Below are 22448 nucleotides of genomic sequence, written 5' to 3' on the forward strand. Positions count from 1 at the left end.
GTGCATAACTGAAACTCAAACTGATGTTTGCTTTTATGAACCGAGATATGAGTCCGAATGAATGCCACTGATGCTGCTGCTAGAGCTTGACCATTCCTTTAAGAGCACAGATTATTGTGTCTGGGCCTCCGTTTTAATATTCCTGTTTTAAAAAAGCTCAACTTGATGTTTATTAGTGGAAAGTTGTTTGGTCTGAGACGTCAAATAAATATGGCTGTGTCTTACATGGTTGACCGAAACTCATTTCAAATGCTTTCTTTCTTTCATAAACTTTTTCATGAACGTTTTTGATTTTTGCATAAACTAACATAATTTACACTTACAGTAAAGTGTCTATATTAAAAATAAAAAATCACTAAATTAAGTTTTCTGCTTTTTTAACCTCACACTGATAAATAAATGTATTTATTTATTAATACACTTAAAAGACACGAAATACTTGAACAGAAAAAGAGTAAGGGATAGGTTTTGATTGCTTCTTTGTTAAAAGATTTTGTATTTGTATCTACGTTGTTTAATTTCTGTCATAAAAAATTGTATATTTGCATGTATAATTTACAAACAAACATAATTAAATGTACCATAAAACATTCATCATCACTAAATTGATCATTTATATAGTAACCAAAAATAATATGCCAATCAAGCAAATAAAAAAGAATGTAAATCTTTACAAAACTGGCAAGACCACAGTAAGTTTAAAGGTACAAACTAATGTGGACATTTTTTGTTGCCACACTCCGATCGCATTTAAAGGGGAGGCGAAGACGTCACGCGGGAAAGAAGGACCCATGCAGAATTTCGACTTTTTAATTCAAATATCTCCTCAGAAACACTTATTAGCTCGCATCGGTCTTCGGAAGGGACATATCGCCGCCGGAGTTGTTAATATAATCTCGTACGCATCGTGAATATGGTGCTGTTCGTCAATAAAAAGGGTATTGAATTCAGTGTCAATCTATTCAGGCACATTTTCCAGGCGCCCCTTCAGCGCGCGGTGCATTGCGGGATCGTCGCGTCTCTTGTATCGAGCAAAACCGGTAAGCGCAAACTGAACAACACAATTAAAGGGGAAATGGGGCACGAATATAACTGTGCCACAATGCATTACTTGTGAGGAGAGCTATCTTAATTATTCCAGTAGAAGACATAATCTGCGGAATTTGTGTAAAGTGCACCAAATAATTTAAATTGTATATTATTTCTCAGTTGTGCACACTGCAATCATGGCGCGGGCGCTTTAAGGGTTAATTTTTTCCACCGCCGACATTTTTATAAACACCTCGGCCGGCTTGCTTCTCTTATTATTTGATTCATTTGACTGTATAAACGTTTTCTTCTTAGCATGCGTGAACTATATTGTATATTAGAAGCGATTAAATGTAATCGAGCAGCGGGAGGCGTTGCGTTGGATCGGCGCGTGCAGCGGTTTTAGTGAATCTTGAGGGAATCGTTCATTTGATGATTCTTTTTAGCGACTCGTTCAAACAAGCGCTTGACTCAACTGTACGTGATGTGTGTTATTGTTGATTTGTTTTTTTTATCTTTGCATTCATAAATGCAACTCTGTAAAGTCAAGACCTTTTTTTTCTCGCGTGTGTTGGTAGTCTTGCATACCAAAAATGAATAAAAGAGAAACAATTCAACAAACGCGTTATATTAGAATTGTGTCAAACAATTACTTAAAGGAACAGATCACCAAATTGAGAAAAATCTATTGTTAATTACTCTTTATTTAGACCTTCATGTAATTTCTAAACCTTTATGACTTTAATTTGTGGAAAGAAAACGGACCTTTAAAGGGGTCATATGATGCTTTTTTAAAGATCATTATTTATTTTTTGGACGTAGTCTGCAATACTGTAATAAAGATCTCATTGGTTTACTTCACAAGTTATCAGAATTTCATCTTTCTTTTCGGCCATATAAATGCAGCAACTGCTCCAAATTGCATATTTCTGCTCACTTTAGGCCTTTGAATAAAATTGAGCTGTTTTCCCCCTCAAGAATAAGCTCCATGTTCTTACTACTGTATATCATACTATATAATAAACTGTACTATTTAATGAAAAAGAAAAATATCTATTTGTGTTATACTGATATACCAGGCTTTACATGGTTAAAAATGTGGTATTTTCAGAAGGTGATGATATAGGTATCCAAAACAGAAATCACATTACTTGTGTGTGTTTTGTAGGAGCGTGATAAGGTCATGCCTCTGATCATCCAGGGGTTTAAGGATGCATCCGAGGAGGCGGGAACCTCCGTTACAGGAGGTCAGACTGTTATAAATCCTTGGATAGTCCTGGGAGGCGTGGCCACAACAGTGTGCCAACCTAATGAGTTCATTATGTAAGTAATTTGATGCACTCTTGCCTGTTGTTAACACATGCTTAATTAAAATGTCAGTCCATTCCTCTAATTTTGTGCATGTGTTTTTAAAGGCCAGATAATGCAGTACCAGGGGACGTGCTGGTTCTCACCAAACCTCTAGGAACACAAGTGGCGGTCGCAGTGCACCAGTGGCTGGACATTGTGAGTGTTTTAGACATTTGTAGTTTCATATTATAGCTTGGACAGGGTCTAACTGCTTACCATCTTTCTTTCGGTCTCAGCCAGAGAAATGGAATAAGATAAAGTTGGTCGTCTCTCAGGAGGATGTTGAACTGGCTTATCAGGAGGCCATGCTGAACATGGCTCGACTCAACAGAACCGGTCAGTATGTGACATGTGTGTGCGGCTCGTAAATACCAGATTCCAGCAGGCGTTTGACCTTTATATGTGTCTCTGTCCAGCGGCCGGGCTGATGCACACCTTCAATGCACACGCAGCAACTGACATAACAGGGTTTGGGATCCTGGGTCACGCTCAGAATCTGGCCCGCCAGCAGCGCACAGAGGTGTCCTTCGTCATTCACAACTTGCCGGTTCTCGCCAAGATGGCCGCTGTCAGCAAAGCTTGCGGCAACATGTTTGGCCTTATGCACGGCACCTGCCCGGAGACCTCAGGTATAAGATCAGACATGTGGTGCACCTTTGTTAAAAATGCTACTTATTTATTTATTTAATGAATTTTATACATCATGATGAAAACTTTATAATGAAATAATAACAGATGAAAAATACTCATATAATTAAAATTGTAGTTTAATAAAAATCTTATGCATTTTATCTATGATAAACAAAAATAATAAACAATTAAAAAAACGAATTAAAAAAAATTATATCGAAAAAAGGAAAATGTTCTTTAAAATTGTTTTTATTTTAAATGAATTTTCCACATTTTATACATGATAAAAACTATAATGAAATAATGATACATTTAAAATAATAAACTATAATTTAATTTAACTGAATAAAAAAAACATGCAATTTATATGTGGAAAAAAACCCATAAAAAATAAAAATAACACCAATTTTAAAAATGAAAGTGAAAAAAACGTTTTTTTTAAAATTTATTTTAAATGAGTTTTTTTGACATTTTATACATGATGAAAACTGTATAAGGAAATAATAATAAATGAACAATAATCAAATAATATTTGATTTCTAATTGAATAAAAAACAGGCATTTTACATATGAATAAAACAAAAATAAAATATTTAAATTATTGTAGAACAAAAGTTGTAATTATATACAGTGCCATTCAAAAGTTTGGTGTTGGTAATATATTTTTTAGAAGTCTTTTATGCTTCAGCAAGGCTGCATTTATTTAATCAAAAATACAGTAAAAACTGTAATATTGTGAAATATGATTGCAATTTAGAATAGATGTTTTCTATTCAAATATCTTTTAAAATTACATTTATTTCTGTGATGCAAAGCTGAATTTTTAGTATCATTACTCCAGTCTTCAGTGTCACAAGTTCCTTTAGAAATCATTCTAATATGCTGATTTGCTGATAAAGAAACATGTCTTATTAATATCATCATCAATGTTGAAAACAGATTCTTTATTCTTTAATTTTATTTTAATGTGTTTTTTTTTCTTCATGCTATGGCTTTCTGTTTTTATTATGTTCAAGTTCAAATAGGGAGAAATGTTTTCAATGTGGTCTCAAGACATTTGGATCCCACTGTACATGCATTTTATCCCTGTGTTAAAGTGTTCTTAATAAGCTGTTATTACACATTCACTTTATCTAGTCTTGCATACCAAAAATGAATAAAAGAGAAACAATTCAACAAACGCGTTATATTAGAATTGTGTACTGATGTTCTAAATGCATATTTTTGCTGTCTACTGTATTAGTTAAGTGTCTGAATCGCCATTATACATGTAATATTTGTTGTGCTCAATAAAAACAGTTGCGCGGAGACCTTTGGGAACTCTTGAATTATGGCTAAAAAAAACGAGTCGCGAACTCTTCAAACGAACCGATTCACTAAAAGAGATTCTATCTTGGACAGAGAGCGCGCGCCACATCAGTGCAGTTCGAACTATAGAATTCCAAGAACCCGAAACCCACATATTTGCTCATAGAAATGAATTACTTTATCTATTTTTGAAAGAACACATGAATTATCACAGCACATAAAAAACAGAATGCGTTATATACGTATGCTTGAGTGCTTTGTTCTGTATGCAGTAATGATATAATATGATAATATGCCATGTGAACAATGCAGGCTGGACAGTGAATTCAGCTCAGCAAGTGCTTTGAACAGAGCTGATGTATTTAAAGGGGAGGATCACCTCTGAGCATCTTTGCAAAGACATTAGTACAAAACATGCATTATTTTGATTCATGTTTGGGGTGAAACAGTAGAATATTCATGCTATATTTATTATTATGACCTGTTGCATGTTGTTTGCATGGTCACACTTAATGTCCTCATCTTGCATCCCTTTACACACTTTAATGTGTTTATTTCTTCTTCAGATTGACTTTACCATAGTGTGAAGGTGGTGTGTTGGCTGACTCTTTTAAACATGTCGGTGCGGGAATCTTTTAACCCGGAGAGTTATGAACTCGACAAGAACTTCAGACTAACACGCTTCACAGAGCTCAAGGGAACGGGCTGCAAAGTCCCTCAAGATGTGCTCCAGAAACTTCTAGAATCCCTGCAGGAAAACCATTATCAGGAAGATGAGCAGTTCCTTGGGGCTGTAATGCCCAGACTAGGTACATAACTATACACACACTCACAACTGGAAATTAAGGTTTTTAAGATTTTTTTAAACGCTCTTTCATTAGTCTGCCCAGAGGAAAAAAAAACAAACAATTACTTAAAGGAACAGATCACCAAATTGAGAAAAATCTATTGTTAATTACTCTTTATTTAGACCTTCATGTAATTTCTAAACCTTTATGACTTTAATTTGTGGAAAAGAAAACGGACCTTTAAAGGGGTCATATGATGCTTTTTTAAAGATCATTATTTTGTGTATTTAGCTGACTCCACTGTGATGTGACGCTCTCTCTCTCTCTCTCTCTCTCTCTCTCTCACTCTCGCGCTCTCTCTCTCGCGCGCACACACACACACACACGATGCGCAAAACTCCGCAGTTCCTTTAGAAATCATTCTAATATGCTGATTTGCTGATAAAGAAACATGTCTTATTAATATCATCATCAATGTTGAAAACAGATTCTTTATTCTTTAATTTTATTTTAATGTGTTTTTTTTTCTTCATGCTATGGCTTTCTGTTTTTATTATGTTCAAGTTCAAATAGGGAGAAATGTTTTCAATGTGGTCTCAAGACATTTGGATCCCACTGTACATGCATTTTATCCCTGTGTTAAAGTGTTCTTAATAAGCTGTTATTACACATTCACTTTATCTTTGCAGAAAACATCAGTCTGAATCTAAACAAATGTCTCTTATATTTTTCTGTAGGAGGTTTGCTGATCTGTCTTCCACGTGAGCAAGCGGCCCGTTTTTGCGCCGAGATCAAATCTCCCAAGTACGGCGAGGGTCACCAGGCCTGGATCATCGGCATCGTAGAGAAAGGCAACCGTACGGCACGCATCATCGACAAACCCCGTATCATCGAAGTCGCACCGCAAGTGGGCACACAGAATGTCAACACCACCCCGGGAGCCACGTCTTAGACCTGACCCCGTGACCCCTGAGCGGCCCGAATGGCTAGTGTACTCTAGCTTCAGCTGAAAATATATCAAAGTAATGATATATAAAACGTCTGCCCACCTTGGCCTTCGGGGCAGATTCCTCTACATGGACACGGTTATAAAGCAGAAGAACATTTCACAAAGAAAATTCAATTGCCTTTTTATGTCTAGAGTTTTCTGTTTCATTAACCGAACATGCACCTGGTTGTGAGGCAGCTTCCAAGTAGAACGAATAATTAATAGTATAATACTTACCTGATACTGTTGATTACTTCCAAATTTCTTCTGCTCACACATCACCTGCGGTTTCATACTTAGCCATGGTGTGTTTTAGCCTTTCCTCTTAGTACGCACAGCCCATGTGGTAGTTCACATCGTAATCTTTGCCTCGAAACATTAGTTAACGAAGCTGCAGTGACGAGGAAGAGTCGGGAAAAGATTGCTTTTTTACTTTTGTATTATCCCTCGTTTGTCGGATTAAATAATCCTCCATCTCTGTTCGGTGGAAACGTTAGACTGAAGGAATCCAAGGTAATACCTCTCTAATAAATCAAGTCCTCGTATTTTGGGAAATGCACTCCTGACTTTAATGGAGGTGCTGAAGTTTCTCAAAGAATGTGCTAAACATTGGAGATGCAGTTCATATTGTGTGATATTCACTGTTTCACATGAACATCATTAGTTCTGTTCTGTGGTAGAGCTGTTTTTATATCCTGTACAAAGGTCATACTTTCTCGTGCTCTCATATTTGCTAATCATTATATATATATATATATATGCATTGAAACCCCACCAATAAATCAGTTCTTTTTTTTTAATTCTTGAAAAATGTGTGTGTGTGATTGTTAAGATCCAGATTTGTGTGTACAGTTTCTCGGTTTAATTAAGTGCAGAGTAAATTCAACATTTTAGAAGTAAATATGCACAATTTACAGTCATTTGCCAAAGACTACATGCTAAAATATTTACAATTAAATACAGTATTTGTTTTTACACTTTCTTTTCCCCAGCATAGATCCCTTTTGCTCTAAAATATGTTTTTTGCTATAAATAACTACAATATATTATATACATTCAGGGACGCAACTTCAGGGATCTTATCTATGCACAATCAGCTTGTAACACTCCAAAGAGAAAGGAAAACTTGAAATCGCATCATATGACCCCTTTAAGCTTCAACACTTCAGACAAAACACTAAAATGATTTGAAATAACAATGTTTATGTAAAACAGGTGTTGGTATGGACACCTGTGTGATTCCGTTGAGACATGGAGGCTTGTCACTTGTGCAGACCACAGACTATATCTACCCCATAGTGGACGACCCATATATGATGGTAAATACTCACTTTAGAATATCATAAAAGATCAAATGCATAAACTGAAAATTTGTCACAATCTGATGTTTTTTTTCTTCTTCTATGAATTCTCTTGGTTTCTAGGGGAGAATTGCTTGTGCCAATGTGCTGAGTGACCTGTATGCCATGGGGGTAACGGAGTGTGATAACATGCTGATGCTTCTTGGTGTCAGCAACAAACTCACAGAGAAGGTGAGACAGAGGAAAAAGCCTTTAGTATCCAATATGATCCATCAGGCTTTTGAAGAACGTTTATTTTTCCATCTCTCAATCATCATTGTATTGCATTGCATCATGCCAGATATTTTCCCCCTTGCAATAAAAACTACAGAGCTTTAATTGTAAAACGAAGCACTCCAATATAATATAGAGTGGGAACTGATATTTATATGCATTTTTTGGACGTAGTCTGCAATACTGTAATAAAGATCTCATTGGTTTACTTCACAAGTTATCAGAATTTCATCTTTCTTTTCGGCCATATAAATGCAGCAACTGCTCCAAATTGCATATTTCTGCTCACTTTAGGCCTTTGAATAAAATTGAGCTGTTTTCCCCCTCAAGAATAAGCTCCATGTTCTTACTACTGTATATCATACTATATAATAAACTGTACTATTTAATGAAAAAGAAAAATATCTATTTGTGTTATACTGATATACCAGGCTTTACATGGTTAAAAATGTGGTATTTTCAGAAGGTGATGATATAGGTATCCAAAACAGAAATCACATTACTTGTGTGTGTTTTGTAGGAGCGTGATAAGGTCATGCCTCTGATCATCCAGGGGTTTAAGGATGCATCCGAGGAGGCGGGAACCTCCGTTACAGGAGGTCAGACTGTTATAAATCCTTGGATAGTCCTGGGAGGCGTGGCCACAACAGTGTGCCAACCTAATGAGTTCATTATGTAAGTAATTTGATGCACTCTTGCCTGTTGTTAACACATGCTTAATTAAAATGTCAGTCCATTCCTCTAATTTTGTGCATGTGTTTTTAAAGGCCAGATAATGCAGTACCAGGGGACGTGCTGGTTCTCACCAAACCTCTAGGAACACAAGTGGCGGTCGCAGTGCACCAGTGGCTGGACATTGTGAGTGTTTTAGACATTTGTAGTTTCATATTATAGCTTGGACAGGGTCTAACTGCTTACCATCTTTCTTTCGGTCTCAGCCAGAGAAATGGAATAAGATAAAGTTGGTCGTCTCTCAGGAGGATGTTGAACTGGCTTATCAGGAGGCCATGCTGAACATGGCTCGACTCAACAGAACCGGTCAGTATGTGACATGTGTGTGCGGCTCGTAAATACCAGATTCCAGCAGGCGTTTGACCTTTATATGTGTCTCTGTCCAGCGGCCGGGCTGATGCACACCTTCAATGCACACGCAGCAACTGACATAACAGGGTTTGGGATCCTGGGTCACGCTCAGAATCTGGCCCGCCAGCAGCGCACAGAGGTGTCCTTCGTCATTCACAACTTGCCGGTTCTCGCCAAGATGGCCGCTGTCAGCAAAGCTTGCGGCAACATGTTTGGCCTTATGCACGGCACCTGCCCGGAGACCTCAGGTATAAGATCAGACATGTGGTGCACCTTTGTTAAAAATGCTACTTATTTATTTATTTAATGAATTTTATACATCATGATGAAAACTTTATAATGAAATAATAACAGATGAAAAATACTCATATAATTAAAATTGTAGTTTAATAAAAATCTTATGCATTTTATCTATGATAAACAAAAATAATAAACAATTAAAAAAACGAATTAAAAAAAATTATATCGAAAAAAGGAAAATGTTCTTTAAAATTGTTTTTATTTTAAATGAATTTTCCACATTTTATACATGATAAAAACTATAATGAAATAATGATACATTTAAAATAATAAACTATAATTTAATTTAACTGAATAAAAAAAACATGCAATTTATATGTGGAAAAAAACCCATAAAAAATAAAAATAACACCAATTTTAAAAATGAAAGTGAAAAAAACGTTTTTTTTAAAATTTATTTTAAATGAGTTTTTTTGACATTTTATACATGATGAAAACTGTATAAGGAAATAATAATAAATGAACAATAATCAAATAATATTTGATTTCTAATTGAATAAAAAACAGGCATTTTACATATGAATAAAACAAAAATAAAATATTTAAATTATTGTAGAACAAAAGTTGTAATTATATACAGTGCCATTCAAAAGTTTGGTGTTGGTAATATATTTTTTAGAAGTCTTTTATGCTTCAGCAAGGCTGCATTTATTTAATCAAAAATACAGTAAAAACTGTAATATCAATAAATCAGTTCTTTTTTTTTAATTCTTGAAAAATGTGTGTGTGTGATTGTTAAGATCCAGATTTGTGTGTACAGTTTCTCGGTTTAATTAAGTGCAGAGTAAATTCAACATTTTAGAAGTAAATATGCACAATTTACAGTCATTTGCCAAAGACTACATGCTAAAATATTTACAATTAAATACAGTATTTGTTTTTACACTTTCTTTTCCCCAGCATAGATCCCTTTTGCTCTAAAATATGTTTTTTGCTATAAATAACTACAATATATTATATACATGTTTATTTAATACTAACATAACCTACTGGTTGCTATATGTGGTGCTTGTTCAGATTATTATCCTTAAACTGGTGCTTTCAGTTTGGGTCAGCTTTGAAATTGAAGCTTTCTGTTTTTTGGAGTCACATCTTCTTCTCTTTCAGGTTGAATAGAGCTTTTATGTCCAGCATGGCCTGTCTGATGTTCTGCCCAAAACGGAACGAGTCCTGAGGACAGAGAGGAAAAGACAGTCTAAGATAAGTGTGCTATAGTGATACTAAATCAGCATATGTATTCATAATAATAACTGGATTAAAATTTAATCCAGAATTTTCTTTAACAATTTTGTTTCATGGAAGTCATGAGCTTTGAAATATTTGAGATTGAATACGCGATGACAGAATTTTTCATTTTTACTTATTTTGTATGAACTTTTGGATAAACTCGATCGTTATTTTTCCCGTTTGATCAGCATCTGAACTTTGTGTTATTACGTTAGAAAGGCTTGTTTGCACCAAGAACTATAAAAGTGATTTTATTTATTTTTCATAAAATTAAAACCCTCAAATGACCAAATAATAAAACTGTAATGATGAATTAAATATTAAATGCAAACAAAATTGATGAAGCATTAAATATAACAAAAATAAAGTGATTAATTCAATATATAAATATATTACAATAACAAATTAAAAGAAATAATACTTAAGTGTTTAAAAAAATCTCAAATGATAAATCGAATGCTAAAACCGAACGGTAACTATAACGACAACCAAAGTTTTAAAACGCTGTGCGCGCGCTGCTTACGTAAACAGAAATTTATCGTCCGTTGGTTTGGATGCTATTAATTATTGTTCTTGGTGTGAACATAACAAGGGTCTATATCTGAAAAAATGTATGTCCTTAATTTATTTGTCAGGATCATATATACACAAGTGTCACTTAAGAAAAAAGCCAAAGTTTAAAATTCTCTTACCGTCTCGGGGCTGGAGAATTTGCTGGAAATGTGGAATGTAATGAGATTCTCGCCGACAATGATGTAAGAAACACCATAACCGTCATCAGCAACCTGCATATAAAAAGTTTTAAAGGGGTCATATGATGCAATTTCAATTTTTCCTTTCTCTTTGGAGTGTTACAAGCTCTTGGTGCATAAAGAAGATCTGTAAAGTTGCAAAGACTAAAGTCTCAAATCCAAAGAGATATTCTTTATAAAAGTTAAGAGTCAGCCACACCTACCTAAAACGGCTCGTTCTAACACGCCCCCACATATCTACCTCACTATGTGGGAAGATTTGCATAACGCCGCCCAAATGTTCACGCAAAGAAAGAAGGCTTAACTTTGTCTCACTGTAGTTTTGTTGACGCTGCAGCCGCCGTGAAGGCGCTGTGTGCTTCGTTGTGAAAGCGAAACTACTTTGTTTGGTCTTCCAAAAGAGGACGATATCCGTTTCGCCATGCCTGGAGCTGATCCGTGCTGGTCGCTGAGGGAATACATCAACTTTCACCGTGGACAAAGCGGAGTCCAGCCCGGGGTCGTCACATGTGGTTGCCGCTCATTTGTCGCATTCGCCGGGCACGCTGTTCTCGACCCTGCCGCCTTAGCTCACTCTATCCCGGCCTCAGCTCACTCTATCCCGGCCTCAGTGCACGCTAAGCCGGGGCTTCCCCTCACGCTAGGCCGCTGTGTTTTTCATTGTGAAAGCGAAACTACTTTGGTCTTCCAAAAGAGGACACGACTAGAAATCAGTGGTTAAGTTGTATTTACAACACTGTTCCAGAACAGTTCAAACCAAATATTCAGATGTGTCCAGCACATTTTATGGAGGACTGTTTACTGATCCTGGTAGAGTAATGTTTGATTAAAATGCCGGCTGTTCTGACTCATGTAAGTTCGTTTTCATTTAAAGGATTTGCCACTGATGATTCAAACGTGAGTTTTGAGCAGTGTAGAGTAGGGCTTGTTGTGCAATGCAACGCAACGCGTAAAAAGACAGTATAAGTCATTATAATCAGTAATTATGTCCCCACTGGATGCAACGAATGCCTCGTTTGTAATGGGTTTTAATGTTTTTGTCTCGTCGCTCCGGCCGGACACGGCATCAACAGTATATGAGGGATGTAACATTTCCGTCTCACGATTGAGGTATTCAGCCAATCACAACGCACTGGATTGCTGGCCAATCACAGCACACCTCGCTTTTCAGACCGATGAGCTTTGTAAAAATCGACACGTTTCAAAAAGGCAGGGCATAGAGGAGAAACAATAATGTACAGTATGTGGAAAATAATGTGTTTTTTGAACTTTTAAACCGCATAAACACATTTCAATACACCAAATAATGTTCTTTTTAGCAACATCATATAAGCCCTTTAAATGAAAAATGATCAAATGTCAGGTTAATTCATTCACTAAACTTGTTGCAATGACACGTTGTGTACTGTAGGAGGTGTGAGGGAAACTCACAGGCCCAAAGCCGCCTCCAGCTCCCACATATTTGGGAAACTTCTGAATGTCGATGAGATTGAGCTGCTGTTGAGGGGTCTGACTGGTGGAGAGGCGCCAGGGCTCTGACAAAACCTATCAAAAGAAGGTGTCCTTGACTTAAGCAAAACTAAACAGGTATGTCATATTTTACACTCGTGAACAGACTTCTACAGACCTGTTTGAGGAAGGGTGAGTCAATGCCCATTACTTTGGACACAATGTAGAGGCAGAAGAGATGGCGATCAATCCCAGCTCCTGTCATGGCCAGGCGGTACATGTTCTGGTGTTTATCTGCAGCTTTTTTGAAGAGCGCCAACCGTTGCTCATTCTGGTAAACAAGAAAAAGTCAGACAGGTCAATTTAAATTTCAAAAAGGTTCAAATGAATACAGATTTTCAAATCAAAACATATACCATTGCTTAAGTGCTGATATTGCACTGGATTTTTAAACCGTGCTCTTGAAAAATGCTGAAATATTTTAATGTGGATGCAGCATTATGCAAAAACAAGTTTTTAGTTACCAAAATATGTATATTTTTAACTTTTAAAATAATGCTGACCTCTGGGTTGGGTCTGTAAATATATTGCTCTCACCGTGGTGCTCTCGTCCTCCATTGCTCTTACAAACGCCGTGGACTCACAGGTGCATGAGCGCACGGTTTCTGTCCGGCCCTCGCGGAACATGCGCGTCATGGATGATTCATAAGTCAGACAAAATTCACCCTTGTCCTACTCCAACAAACATCCTTCATTAAACGGTTTGTTCACAATATACAGACACATTTTTGCAGAGGGATTATATGTAAATATGTGTGGCTTGTACCCTGTAATGAGCTAGCTGCAGTGCCAGCTGGATAAAAGCATCCGGACTTGTTCTGCATTTCTTTATCAGGCCCTTCCCAAACTCGTTAAACAAGCAGCCATGGAAATCCACATCATTGGCAATTCCCTTTGCAATCATGTAAGAACCTTCAATTATCTCCTGGCACTGAGAAAGACATAAAGAACCTTAATCAATTATCAGTGTAGAAATGATCTTACAGTTATTAGGATGTATGCCAGAACATAAAACCCATTCGAATTAGTTCAATTTTTTTAATGTAAAGCCATGTCAAATTAGATGTAGGACGTTAGGGTTAATTAATACCGCTTTTGGGATGTCCCACTGTAGTCTGGTAGGGGTTGCCAGGCTTTTGTTGATATCTCCTTTGCAATGTCCCTCCGCAGTATATCCTAGGTGGAAACAGTCTGTGGCTAAAACATACTAAACAGAAAGTTAAAATGCATGTTAATTCTTACAGCCCAACAGTGTAATTTTAAATAAAGGTATTTGCAGTTATTATTATTGATTGTTTACCTCCCACATATGTCCTATGATAGGGGAGTCAGCCCATGAATGCTCAGTGTTGACACCAATTTTACCATTCTTGTAGACAATCAAAGTGAAGGATTTATCAAACCACCTGACAGGTGAGAGAAGATGTTTCAGTGTGTAGATGTGCAACTGGTCATGCTCACCAAAAATAATGATCAGTTAATGAGACTTAAAAGTGTTACTTGCAGCGTTGTTGTCATTAACAAAAGTGTAAGCTATACTATATTGAAAACATTTTTGTGAAATTTCATGAAATAAAGCTAAAATAAAATAAATATTAGATGAAAAAAAAACCTAGTACTAAAGTGCTTACATTACTAAATCTCATAGAAAATAAAGCTAAATATAAAAAATTACAAAAACTAATACAAATAAAGTACATTAGAAAATGACTAAAACTTTAACTTAAATTAAAAATAAAAACGGAAAACATAAAAATGAAAGCAAATTCAATTCTATTTATAAAATATTAATACATACTATGAAAATAATACTGAAATAACACTGATTTCTACCTGTCATAGCACTTTCCATGCAGTAGTGATTTGGCATAGAGGTCTAGGGACCGTGTGTTCTCTGAATCGTATCCATGTGCTTCATCGTCCAGGGTCAGAAAAAATGCAGCTGTTTCAATGGCCTCCAGAGACGCCTGGTTGACGCCCTCAGTGAAGTACTTTAAACGGGCCCTGGCCCAGGGAACCCTGGATATTATGTGTTAAAGGGGAAGATTTCATTCAGCATTTATTCACCCTCGGTTTGTTCCAAACATGTACTACTTTCTTTTGTAGAACATAAAACAAGATATTTTGAAGAATTTTAGTAAACAAACGGTTTCAGTTCCCATTGACTTCCGTTGCATTTTTTTTTTTGTCCATACAGTGGAAGTCAATGGGAATTAAAATGGTTTGGTTTCCAACATTCTTCAAAATATCTTCTTATGGGTTCCACAGAAGAAAGTTTGAACTTTCACTGTTTGAACACTCTCTTGAAGCCTCCTGGACCTCATTTTGAAAACCTCTGGTCTAGTACACAGTCGCAGGACTATTGCGAGGTCATCTTCACCTGTTCCCGGCAGTCAGTGAAGGCAGCTTGATCTCTCCTGGTTGAGGTTCAGACTTGTCATCCAGGATACGCTGAAACTGCAACTCAAGCTCTGAGGGCCAAAGGTGGCGACCACCATAGTATAGCCACACCTTAAAGAAACGGCCTCGATGGTACACAACTAAGTGCTTCCTGTCCTTCAGATGCTGCACAAAATCTGAGCATGAACAAATCAGTGTGAGAAACCATCATGTCATGGTTTAAAATAAGCATCTATGAATCTGTAGGCCTACTGGTAAGTAGTATGTGTAGCTGAAAATATATGAAAAATGTCATTACCAGTCTCAATGCCAGGAATACGGGTGGTGTTGAACATCCTCTCATACTGAAAAGAGCACATGGGGACAATCCCAAGAGCGCTCAGCTGACAAGAGAGAACAGAGGGCATGATGGGAAACTTTCCTGTATTTATATTTTGCATGGCAATTCATTGTTGTGGATGGACAAAACTATTTTGTGTTTACATGTCAGTACCGGGGTGAGTTCTCCTCGCTCCAGCTTACGCCGATACTGCAGCATGGCATGAACTACATTTCCTGCTCGTGCAGCCTGTCTGTGTGTAGGGATCACATAGAGCAAATCCTGGCAGATGGAAAGAGAGTAATGGAAACAGACAGTTTTAATAAATAAGGATATTAAAAAGCAATAGCTATAAAAAAAAAAAACACTTAAATGTTTATGAAGGTCAACTGCTTTTTTCCATAGTTAGTCTTTGTTGGCTTTTATTTCATTTTATTCTAGTGTACTACTTAAAATTGACAAAATGAACTTTTAGCAAACTTATAATGATTCAAAATGTACAGTATTTTTCTCTTATAAAATAATAAAAATGTTAAATGCCAATCTAACCCCAAAACCACATGTGTCTGTGCTTCACAGCCTTGATTTAAATAAAACATAACTGACTTTTAAAAATAAAATATTTTTTTATTTCATGGGCAACATTATCGATGCCTGATAGGTCTGATTAAAGACTTGTTGTTACACTGTAAGAGATATGCTACATGAAGATGTCTGCTCACCATGGTGTAGAAGTTGCTGTTGACCATGATGGGGTCCCGTCCTCTCAGGTAGATATACTCCTCCCACCAATCACTCACCTGTTAACACACGCAATGACATACCTGTTAGTTTGCCAGTAATTATAAGAGGATTTCCACTGGTTTATAGTCCACTCATGTGGAAGTTCTCTGGCTTTGTTTGCTTACATAATTTGTGGCCCACCAGGATTTGAGTTTGAGGTGTTTTTGGAATTTGGGTGCAGGATCCTTTTTAAAGTCATTAGCAACAATCTCCATCTGTTTATATTGCTCATCATCCAGAAGAGGTCGAACAGATTCAAGATACTAAAACAATAAAAAGAAGAAATAACATAAAGGAAAACAGCCAAAAACAGTGTAATACTCCAACCCAAAATGATAAGAAAAATAATGTTTACTGCTTTTAATTTATGCTGATTGTAATACATTTTTTTAACATTACAATTTTTTACCAGACACAATTACACTTTTTTTTTTTTTTTAACCAGCGTAAATTAAAAGCAGCATGACAAATATTACTTTACAATTAAGTTGTATAAATACCAACATTTTAAATAATACTTTTGTATGGCAATGAGAATGACATTTCAAACCCACATGGCAAAAAAAAAAAAAAAAAAAATATATATATATATATATAGAATGATATTTTACCCTCCTGATTGTGTCATCAATGCTCGGTACCGGCAGATGGGGCAGAGATGCTTGAAAGCTGTAGAGCAACGGTCGCCGACCAGACAACAGCTTTACAAGACTCTAAAACAGACAGAATAATTCATAAATGTAGCCACTTTTTAAACTGCACTATACATATATTTAATTTCATGGGAGACGCACCAGCCAGACTTTAGTAGAGAAGCTCATTTTGCCATGTGACTCAAAGATCCAGCTGTGATAGGACAGGAGAGCTTTCAGGATGTACCGCAACAGGAAGATGAATGATAACCACAGGCCTGTGGCAAACAGGATGGCACTCAACACCGTCTGAGTCTGAACAGTCATAAACTCACTACATAGAGAAAAAAATATATATATATATATATTTAACTTTTTAATTATATTAAAATACAATTTATTTTATCCATCTTCACAAGTTGTTCTTTAGTACTGTTTGTTTCAAAGCTGCTTTAGCCATGGATGACACTGGCTTAGATTTATGTATCTGTGTTTATACATAACCATCATGGTCGTACCTGAAGTTTCCATGAATGTGTTAGTAAGTTACCTCACAAGTAGAGATGTCTTTATCCTGTCAATCATGCCCATGGAGGGGTCAATCCTGGCATACATGGTGCTCATTATCGCAATAACTACAATTAACCAGCTGGAGGGACTGGCGGGATACACACCTGTGAGAACACCGTTCTGCTCAAAATAAAATAAAATATATATTTTTTAGATAGACAGACAGACAGACAGAGAGAGATAGATAGATAGATGACTGATTGATTGATTGATTCACCTTGAAGCGTATGGCCCGTTTCTTCCATGATGTCACTCCAGATAGGTAGATGTGTTTGAGAACCTCACGGCTCAACTGTAGGTCAATGCCATCAGGTGTGACAGTGAACTGAAATGCCACTGCCTGATGAGCCTCTGCCATTATACAGGCTTAAAGCACAGCCTGAGGAAAGAGATGGGTCATCATAAAGTACCTTTTGCAAACACTCAGTTTATGCCATGTTTACATGCCATTTCAGCTCAGCTGGTGTAGGCTAGTGGAAAGATCTGGGCTAGTAAGTGAAAGGTTATGGTCGGAATGACCGATGGATTATCACCATTGTGCTATTTGTGACACTTAACCTCAGGTTGAATGTTTTTGGGATCAATGTATTGTAAGTCCATGTAGATACAAGCATCAGATAAATTAATAATAAGTAAAAAAATGTATCTTAAACTGCTTAAATTAAAAATCCAGAGAATTTATTTCCTTATGGAAGGCTTGAGGTTGAAACCAGGGGAAATTTGCACACTGTAAGATCAAAGACGGGTCCAGATCAGCTGGAAACATCCCATGAAATTTATGAACGGGAGAATTATTAAGATCAATCACCACTGTGCCATTTCACCTCAAATTGCTCCAAGGAGAATATGCTTTAATAAGATTCCTGTCTTATTAAGTCTCTTCTAGGTTAAGATTCTGATAAATGACAAAAATACATTTATGAGAAACTATATGGACCTACAAATGACATGTAAGTCACAGAGTTCAGTTATGCAGTGCCACTGTCAAGCTTATGTTTCTTTTTCCGTGTCATATGACTGCAGTCAGAAGAAGTGGGGCAAAGTTGAATGGTCAGAAATAACGTAGTAGGACATCTGAGAGAGCTGAGCTCTGTGTGATTTCAGTGACACTGGCCAAAACACACATGATGTCTGATGCATGACTGCATAGATGAGGATATATATATATTTTTTTAAATAGACATGCATTTTGTATGCTAAAAATAAACTTTTCATATTAAATTTGACAGACATTGCTATATTTGTGAATGGTACATTTTGTTGATCATTGGGATAATATAGACAAAATGCCAATTTCAAACACCACTATGTGGTGCAATAAAAAAATAGAATGAAAAGCATATTGAAACAGTTCTTAAATATTTACTACAAAGAAAATATTTGTGATCACCAAAATAATTTTACAGAGACCGCTAGACAAGACAAATACACAAAACTCAGTTTAGTTTAATCATGAAAGATTATCAAACAGAAAGATTCAGAGTGTCTTTAAAGGATTTTAATAAGAAAAATAATGGATTTACATTACCTGCAATGCAACAGTCAAACACTAAGTCAGATGAAACTTAATGGATAAAAAGATCCGATTTTCTTTCACTAGGGCTGGAATGTCCTTTATGGGAGTTAACTGTTCTTCACTCTTGTGCCCTTCAGTCGACTCCTCATCCACTCTGGGAGGAAGTCTGTAGCTCATTGACTTGTTATCTCCTCTTCTACTCAAAACTTTCTCCTCTCCCCCCCTCTCTGTTTTCCTTTATTTTGCGATTTGCCTGTTTTCTGTGAGAGTTGCTTTCTTCTTGAACTACCTGTTCTTCTCCCTAAACTACCTGTTACATAGTGACCCTCATAAATGCTTGTGCTTGTTCTGTAACGAGTACTACAAAATTGATATAAATGTATGAATGAATATTTATATAATTTAGATGCTGTACTGTACTGGCCATAACTGATATGCAATTAATTTGATTAATTATCAAGCAATGACAATCCTAAAAAAAATTATCATAAAAGGATTAAAAAATGTGAGATTGTCAGATTTATAATCTGTTTGTGTGTGTTGTGATATAATTTTTTTTTCCAGTTTACCATGTATCCAAACTCGATTTTGGAGATATTGGCTTGAATAATGGACCACAAACCCCAGAGGAAATGAGACGCAAGGGCAAACCTGTTTGTGTGCATGTGATTTTGAGACAAACAGATAGAAAGGTTACTGGGTAGAGGTGAAAATTCATCAAATGGTACACAGTGGCACATTTCGCATATTATGTCAATAAAAGTCTGATAGTAAATACGATTCATACCGGTTTGCCTCAGTGATCATGTCCTCTTCTATCCTGGCTTGGTCTGCAGGTGCAACCCTTTCTGACAGATAGTGTCTGATAAAATGTAACTGAAAAACAAACCGCAAACAGGCTCAAAATAATATTTATAGGAATATCTATTTTGTTTGTCTAATCTGTTTTGGATATTTAAAAAGGACTGATATTATCCCCTGCCCCATGACACAATTTTACTGATTTCTAATCATTTCTAAGGCTGTTAAACATTGTATCAGTCAGGCTGCTAACCTCTATAAAAGTTATTGTGACAACCTTTGACACACTTTTTATGTCACGTCAGTTCCAAAACTTTCCACTAGATGAGAGCATCACCTACATGTACATTATGTCCAACACAAATGATCTCTTACAACTGTATGACAAGTCATTTGTCATCAATTTGTTAGACAACTACCAAGCACAAATGAATGTCATATATAATTTATGATAAGGCTGTATTGCATGTGCATAAGAAAAAAAGTATTTAAAAAAATGTCATAATAATAATAATCTGTCATATTATACTGATCCTCAATTTTACTTTCTATCCTGTTTAATTTAAGCTTATTTGAATTTGTACAACATAAATAAACTGAAATTGTTTCTTTCAGTTGATCATTTTATAAATTGACCTTTGTTAAGAGTTGTTGTTTTTTCCCCCTTGTCTCATCTTGTGTAATATTAAGGCCATTAATGATAGGCAGTAGTGTGTGGGGGAGCATGTTGTGACTCACCTGCTGTTGTCTGTTGGGGTAATTCTCCACCTTTGCCTTGTAGAAGGGCCACTGGTCATACGTGTAGTCATATATCCATTCACAGAAATGATTCCCAAAATCAAAGCCTCTGCACTCAGAGCAGACCAAATTCAGAGTACATCAGAGCTGCATTTATTATAAACTATAAAATGATAAGCACATGTATGTTATATATAGGGTAGTTTTACCTGTAGTTATAGCTGCTGTATTCAAAATCAATAAGCATTAGTTTGTCAGATGAATTCTCCCGGCCATCCAACATGAGGATATTGCCTGAAGAACAAAGTATGATTTTATAGGTGAAAGGGCAGATATGTTGCATAATGGTACAACACAACAGTGATTGACAGACCCGTATAAAATCAGCAGATTAGGCAGCTGCCAGGACTCTGGAGTGCGTGTATGAATGTAAATGTGAGATTGCTTACCTTCCTGTACGTCATTATGACAGAACACAACTGGAGAGGGAGTAGCTGCCAGCAGTGACCTGAGAGAGAGAGAGAGACGGCACATGGTTAAGTGCTACTTTATTATATTGCTCTTATAAACCTGCTTTTAAAATGATTGTTTTCATTGTTTAAAAGCCCAATGAAAAAAAGTGCAGAAATGTACTGGAACACACACCGAACAGTAGACAAGCACTTAATTCAGAGAAAAGTTTCTCAATCACATGTGTGTGTGTGTGTGTGTGTGTGTGAGATTGACCGAGCAAGCCGAGTATGCACAGAATGCAGTTTCCTTTAAGTGCCTAATCAGAGATGCCTGGAACTGGGCTAAGGGTGTTAGCATACAAAGACACATACACTACTTTTCAACAGTTTTGGGGTCAGTAAGATTTTTTATCTTTGAAAGAAATTAATACTTAATACATATTCGAATGATTTCTGAAGACACATACATACATTATATTAAATATTGTTTTTATTATTATAAATATATGAAAAGTTAAGTGAAATCATTTGAAACCTAAATATCTGTAAATTCTTTTATAAATAGTTTGAACACCTGACTATTGTGATCTGAAAGCCATGTTCCGATATAGCCTTCCATGATCCGGACAGAAAGTCACGGCACCAGCTAAACGCCCTCTTTCTAGTATCCGGGTCCACAGCCACGTTACGGCCGTCCTGATGGGACTCCGCTTCAGAGTCGTCATCCCCGGTTACACCGCGGGGACTGGCAGATCTCGGATGTCTCTCTTCGGCTACCATCAGTGAGTCTCCGCCAGCAGGTCTGTCTGAATCCCCTGCACTTCCAGCTCCATCACTCATGCACTCCACCTTTTGGCCCGAATTCATGATCTTACGCAGTTAGAAATCCAATGCTCCTTAAAGTGAGAGAACCGAACCCCTAAGTAGGAACACCTATGCGCTCCAGAAGCAGCTTTAATTGAGCGTGAACAGACGCACATGCACCCCTGTCACGAGCGCACAATGAAACATCTAATCGCTCGCGATATCAGACACCGTTACGGCGAGAGAAACCAACGTTAAATGGAAAAAAATACTAGCTATTTTTTTCCACATGACCTTTACTTAACTGTTATATTAAATACGCAGACGTATTCCCAAACTGTAAAGGCTGTCAATTAAATATCTTCCCACTTCAACTTCCTTGTGAAGTTATCGCTGCAGATTGATTTAAGAAGATTGACCTTTATTTTAACCAATCAGTTTTGAATACCGCGGCACGCAACGCATTTCTAGTACCGCCCCCTAAAAGCCAGAGCGCTGATAGGTCGGTTCTTACCAAGTGCAATGAATAGTGGGAAGTGTAGTTAATTTAGCACACTGTACGATAAGCTATTGTATTGAAAAGTAAAATGTTACAATAAAATCTATTGCGTTAATGAATTAAGTGACTTCCACTGTAAATATTGTAAAATGTGTGTTTTTTTTAAGAAATATAAAATTATGATTTGCCTTATTATTGAGAACAAAAATACATTAAACAATGTAATATGCAGGGGTGCACACACGGTTTTCAGTCTGGTTCTCATGAGAGCACCTGGAGATCTTGTTTGGTGCTCACACTCCACATAGCGTGACTCATTAAATATAACTATACAAATTAAAATAATAATAGTGATAATACTATCATTGCACTTTATTTTGTATTTTTAAATAAAAA

The 22448-nt window shown here is 36.4% G+C and overlaps 3 protein-coding genes across 3 annotated transcripts; 1 reads left to right on the forward strand and 2 right to left on the reverse strand.

Moving 5' to 3' along the window:
* Positions 1-778: 778 nt before the first annotated feature.
* LOC107600494 (selenide, water dikinase 1-like) lies at positions 779-10111 on the forward strand. Its single transcript, XM_016292414.1, has 9 exons — positions 779-1040; positions 4884-5126; positions 7309-7412; positions 7518-7625; positions 8188-8342; positions 8435-8525; positions 8606-8705; positions 8786-9017; positions 10096-10111. The coding sequence occupies exons 2-9, from the start codon at positions 4934-4936 to the stop codon at positions 10109-10111; spliced, it is 999 nt and encodes a 332-aa protein (XP_016147900.1). The 5' UTR covers positions 779-1040; positions 4884-4933.
* Positions 9810-19094, reverse strand: LOC107599889 (carnitine O-palmitoyltransferase 1, liver isoform-like). The gene is made up of 19 exons (XM_016291611.1): positions 18771-19094; positions 17460-17621; positions 17223-17362; positions 16835-17006; positions 16652-16753; positions 16166-16303; positions 15980-16057; positions 15432-15539; positions 15237-15321; positions 14919-15114; positions 14372-14557; positions 13839-13944; positions 13629-13745; positions 13305-13469; positions 13076-13210; positions 12657-12809; positions 12461-12574; positions 10970-11062; positions 9810-10220 (listed from the first exon to the last, which is right to left on the reverse strand). The coding sequence occupies exons 2-19, from the start codon at positions 17598-17600 to the stop codon at positions 10137-10139; spliced, it is 2313 nt and encodes a 770-aa protein (XP_016147097.1). The 5' UTR covers positions 17601-17621; positions 18771-19094; the 3' UTR covers positions 9810-10136.
* A 149-nt stretch (positions 19095-19243) lies between these two features.
* LOC107600498 (choline/ethanolamine kinase-like) lies at positions 19244-21187 on the reverse strand. Its single transcript, XM_016292428.1, has 5 exons — positions 20747-21187; positions 20507-20591; positions 20298-20406; positions 19546-19634; positions 19244-19409 (listed from the first exon to the last, which is right to left on the reverse strand). The coding sequence occupies exons 1-5, from the start codon at positions 20829-20831 to the stop codon at positions 19244-19246; spliced, it is 534 nt and encodes a 177-aa protein (XP_016147914.1). The 5' UTR covers positions 20832-21187.
* Between the last annotated feature and the right edge of the window lie 1261 nt (positions 21188-22448).

Source organism: Sinocyclocheilus grahami, unplaced genomic scaffold (genome assembly GCF_001515645.1).
Source record: "Sinocyclocheilus grahami isolate Dianchi unplaced genomic scaffold, SAMN03320097.WGS_v1.1 scaffold14.1, whole genome shotgun sequence".
Lineage (NCBI taxonomy): Eukaryota > Metazoa > Chordata > Actinopteri > Cypriniformes > Cyprinidae > Sinocyclocheilus > Sinocyclocheilus grahami.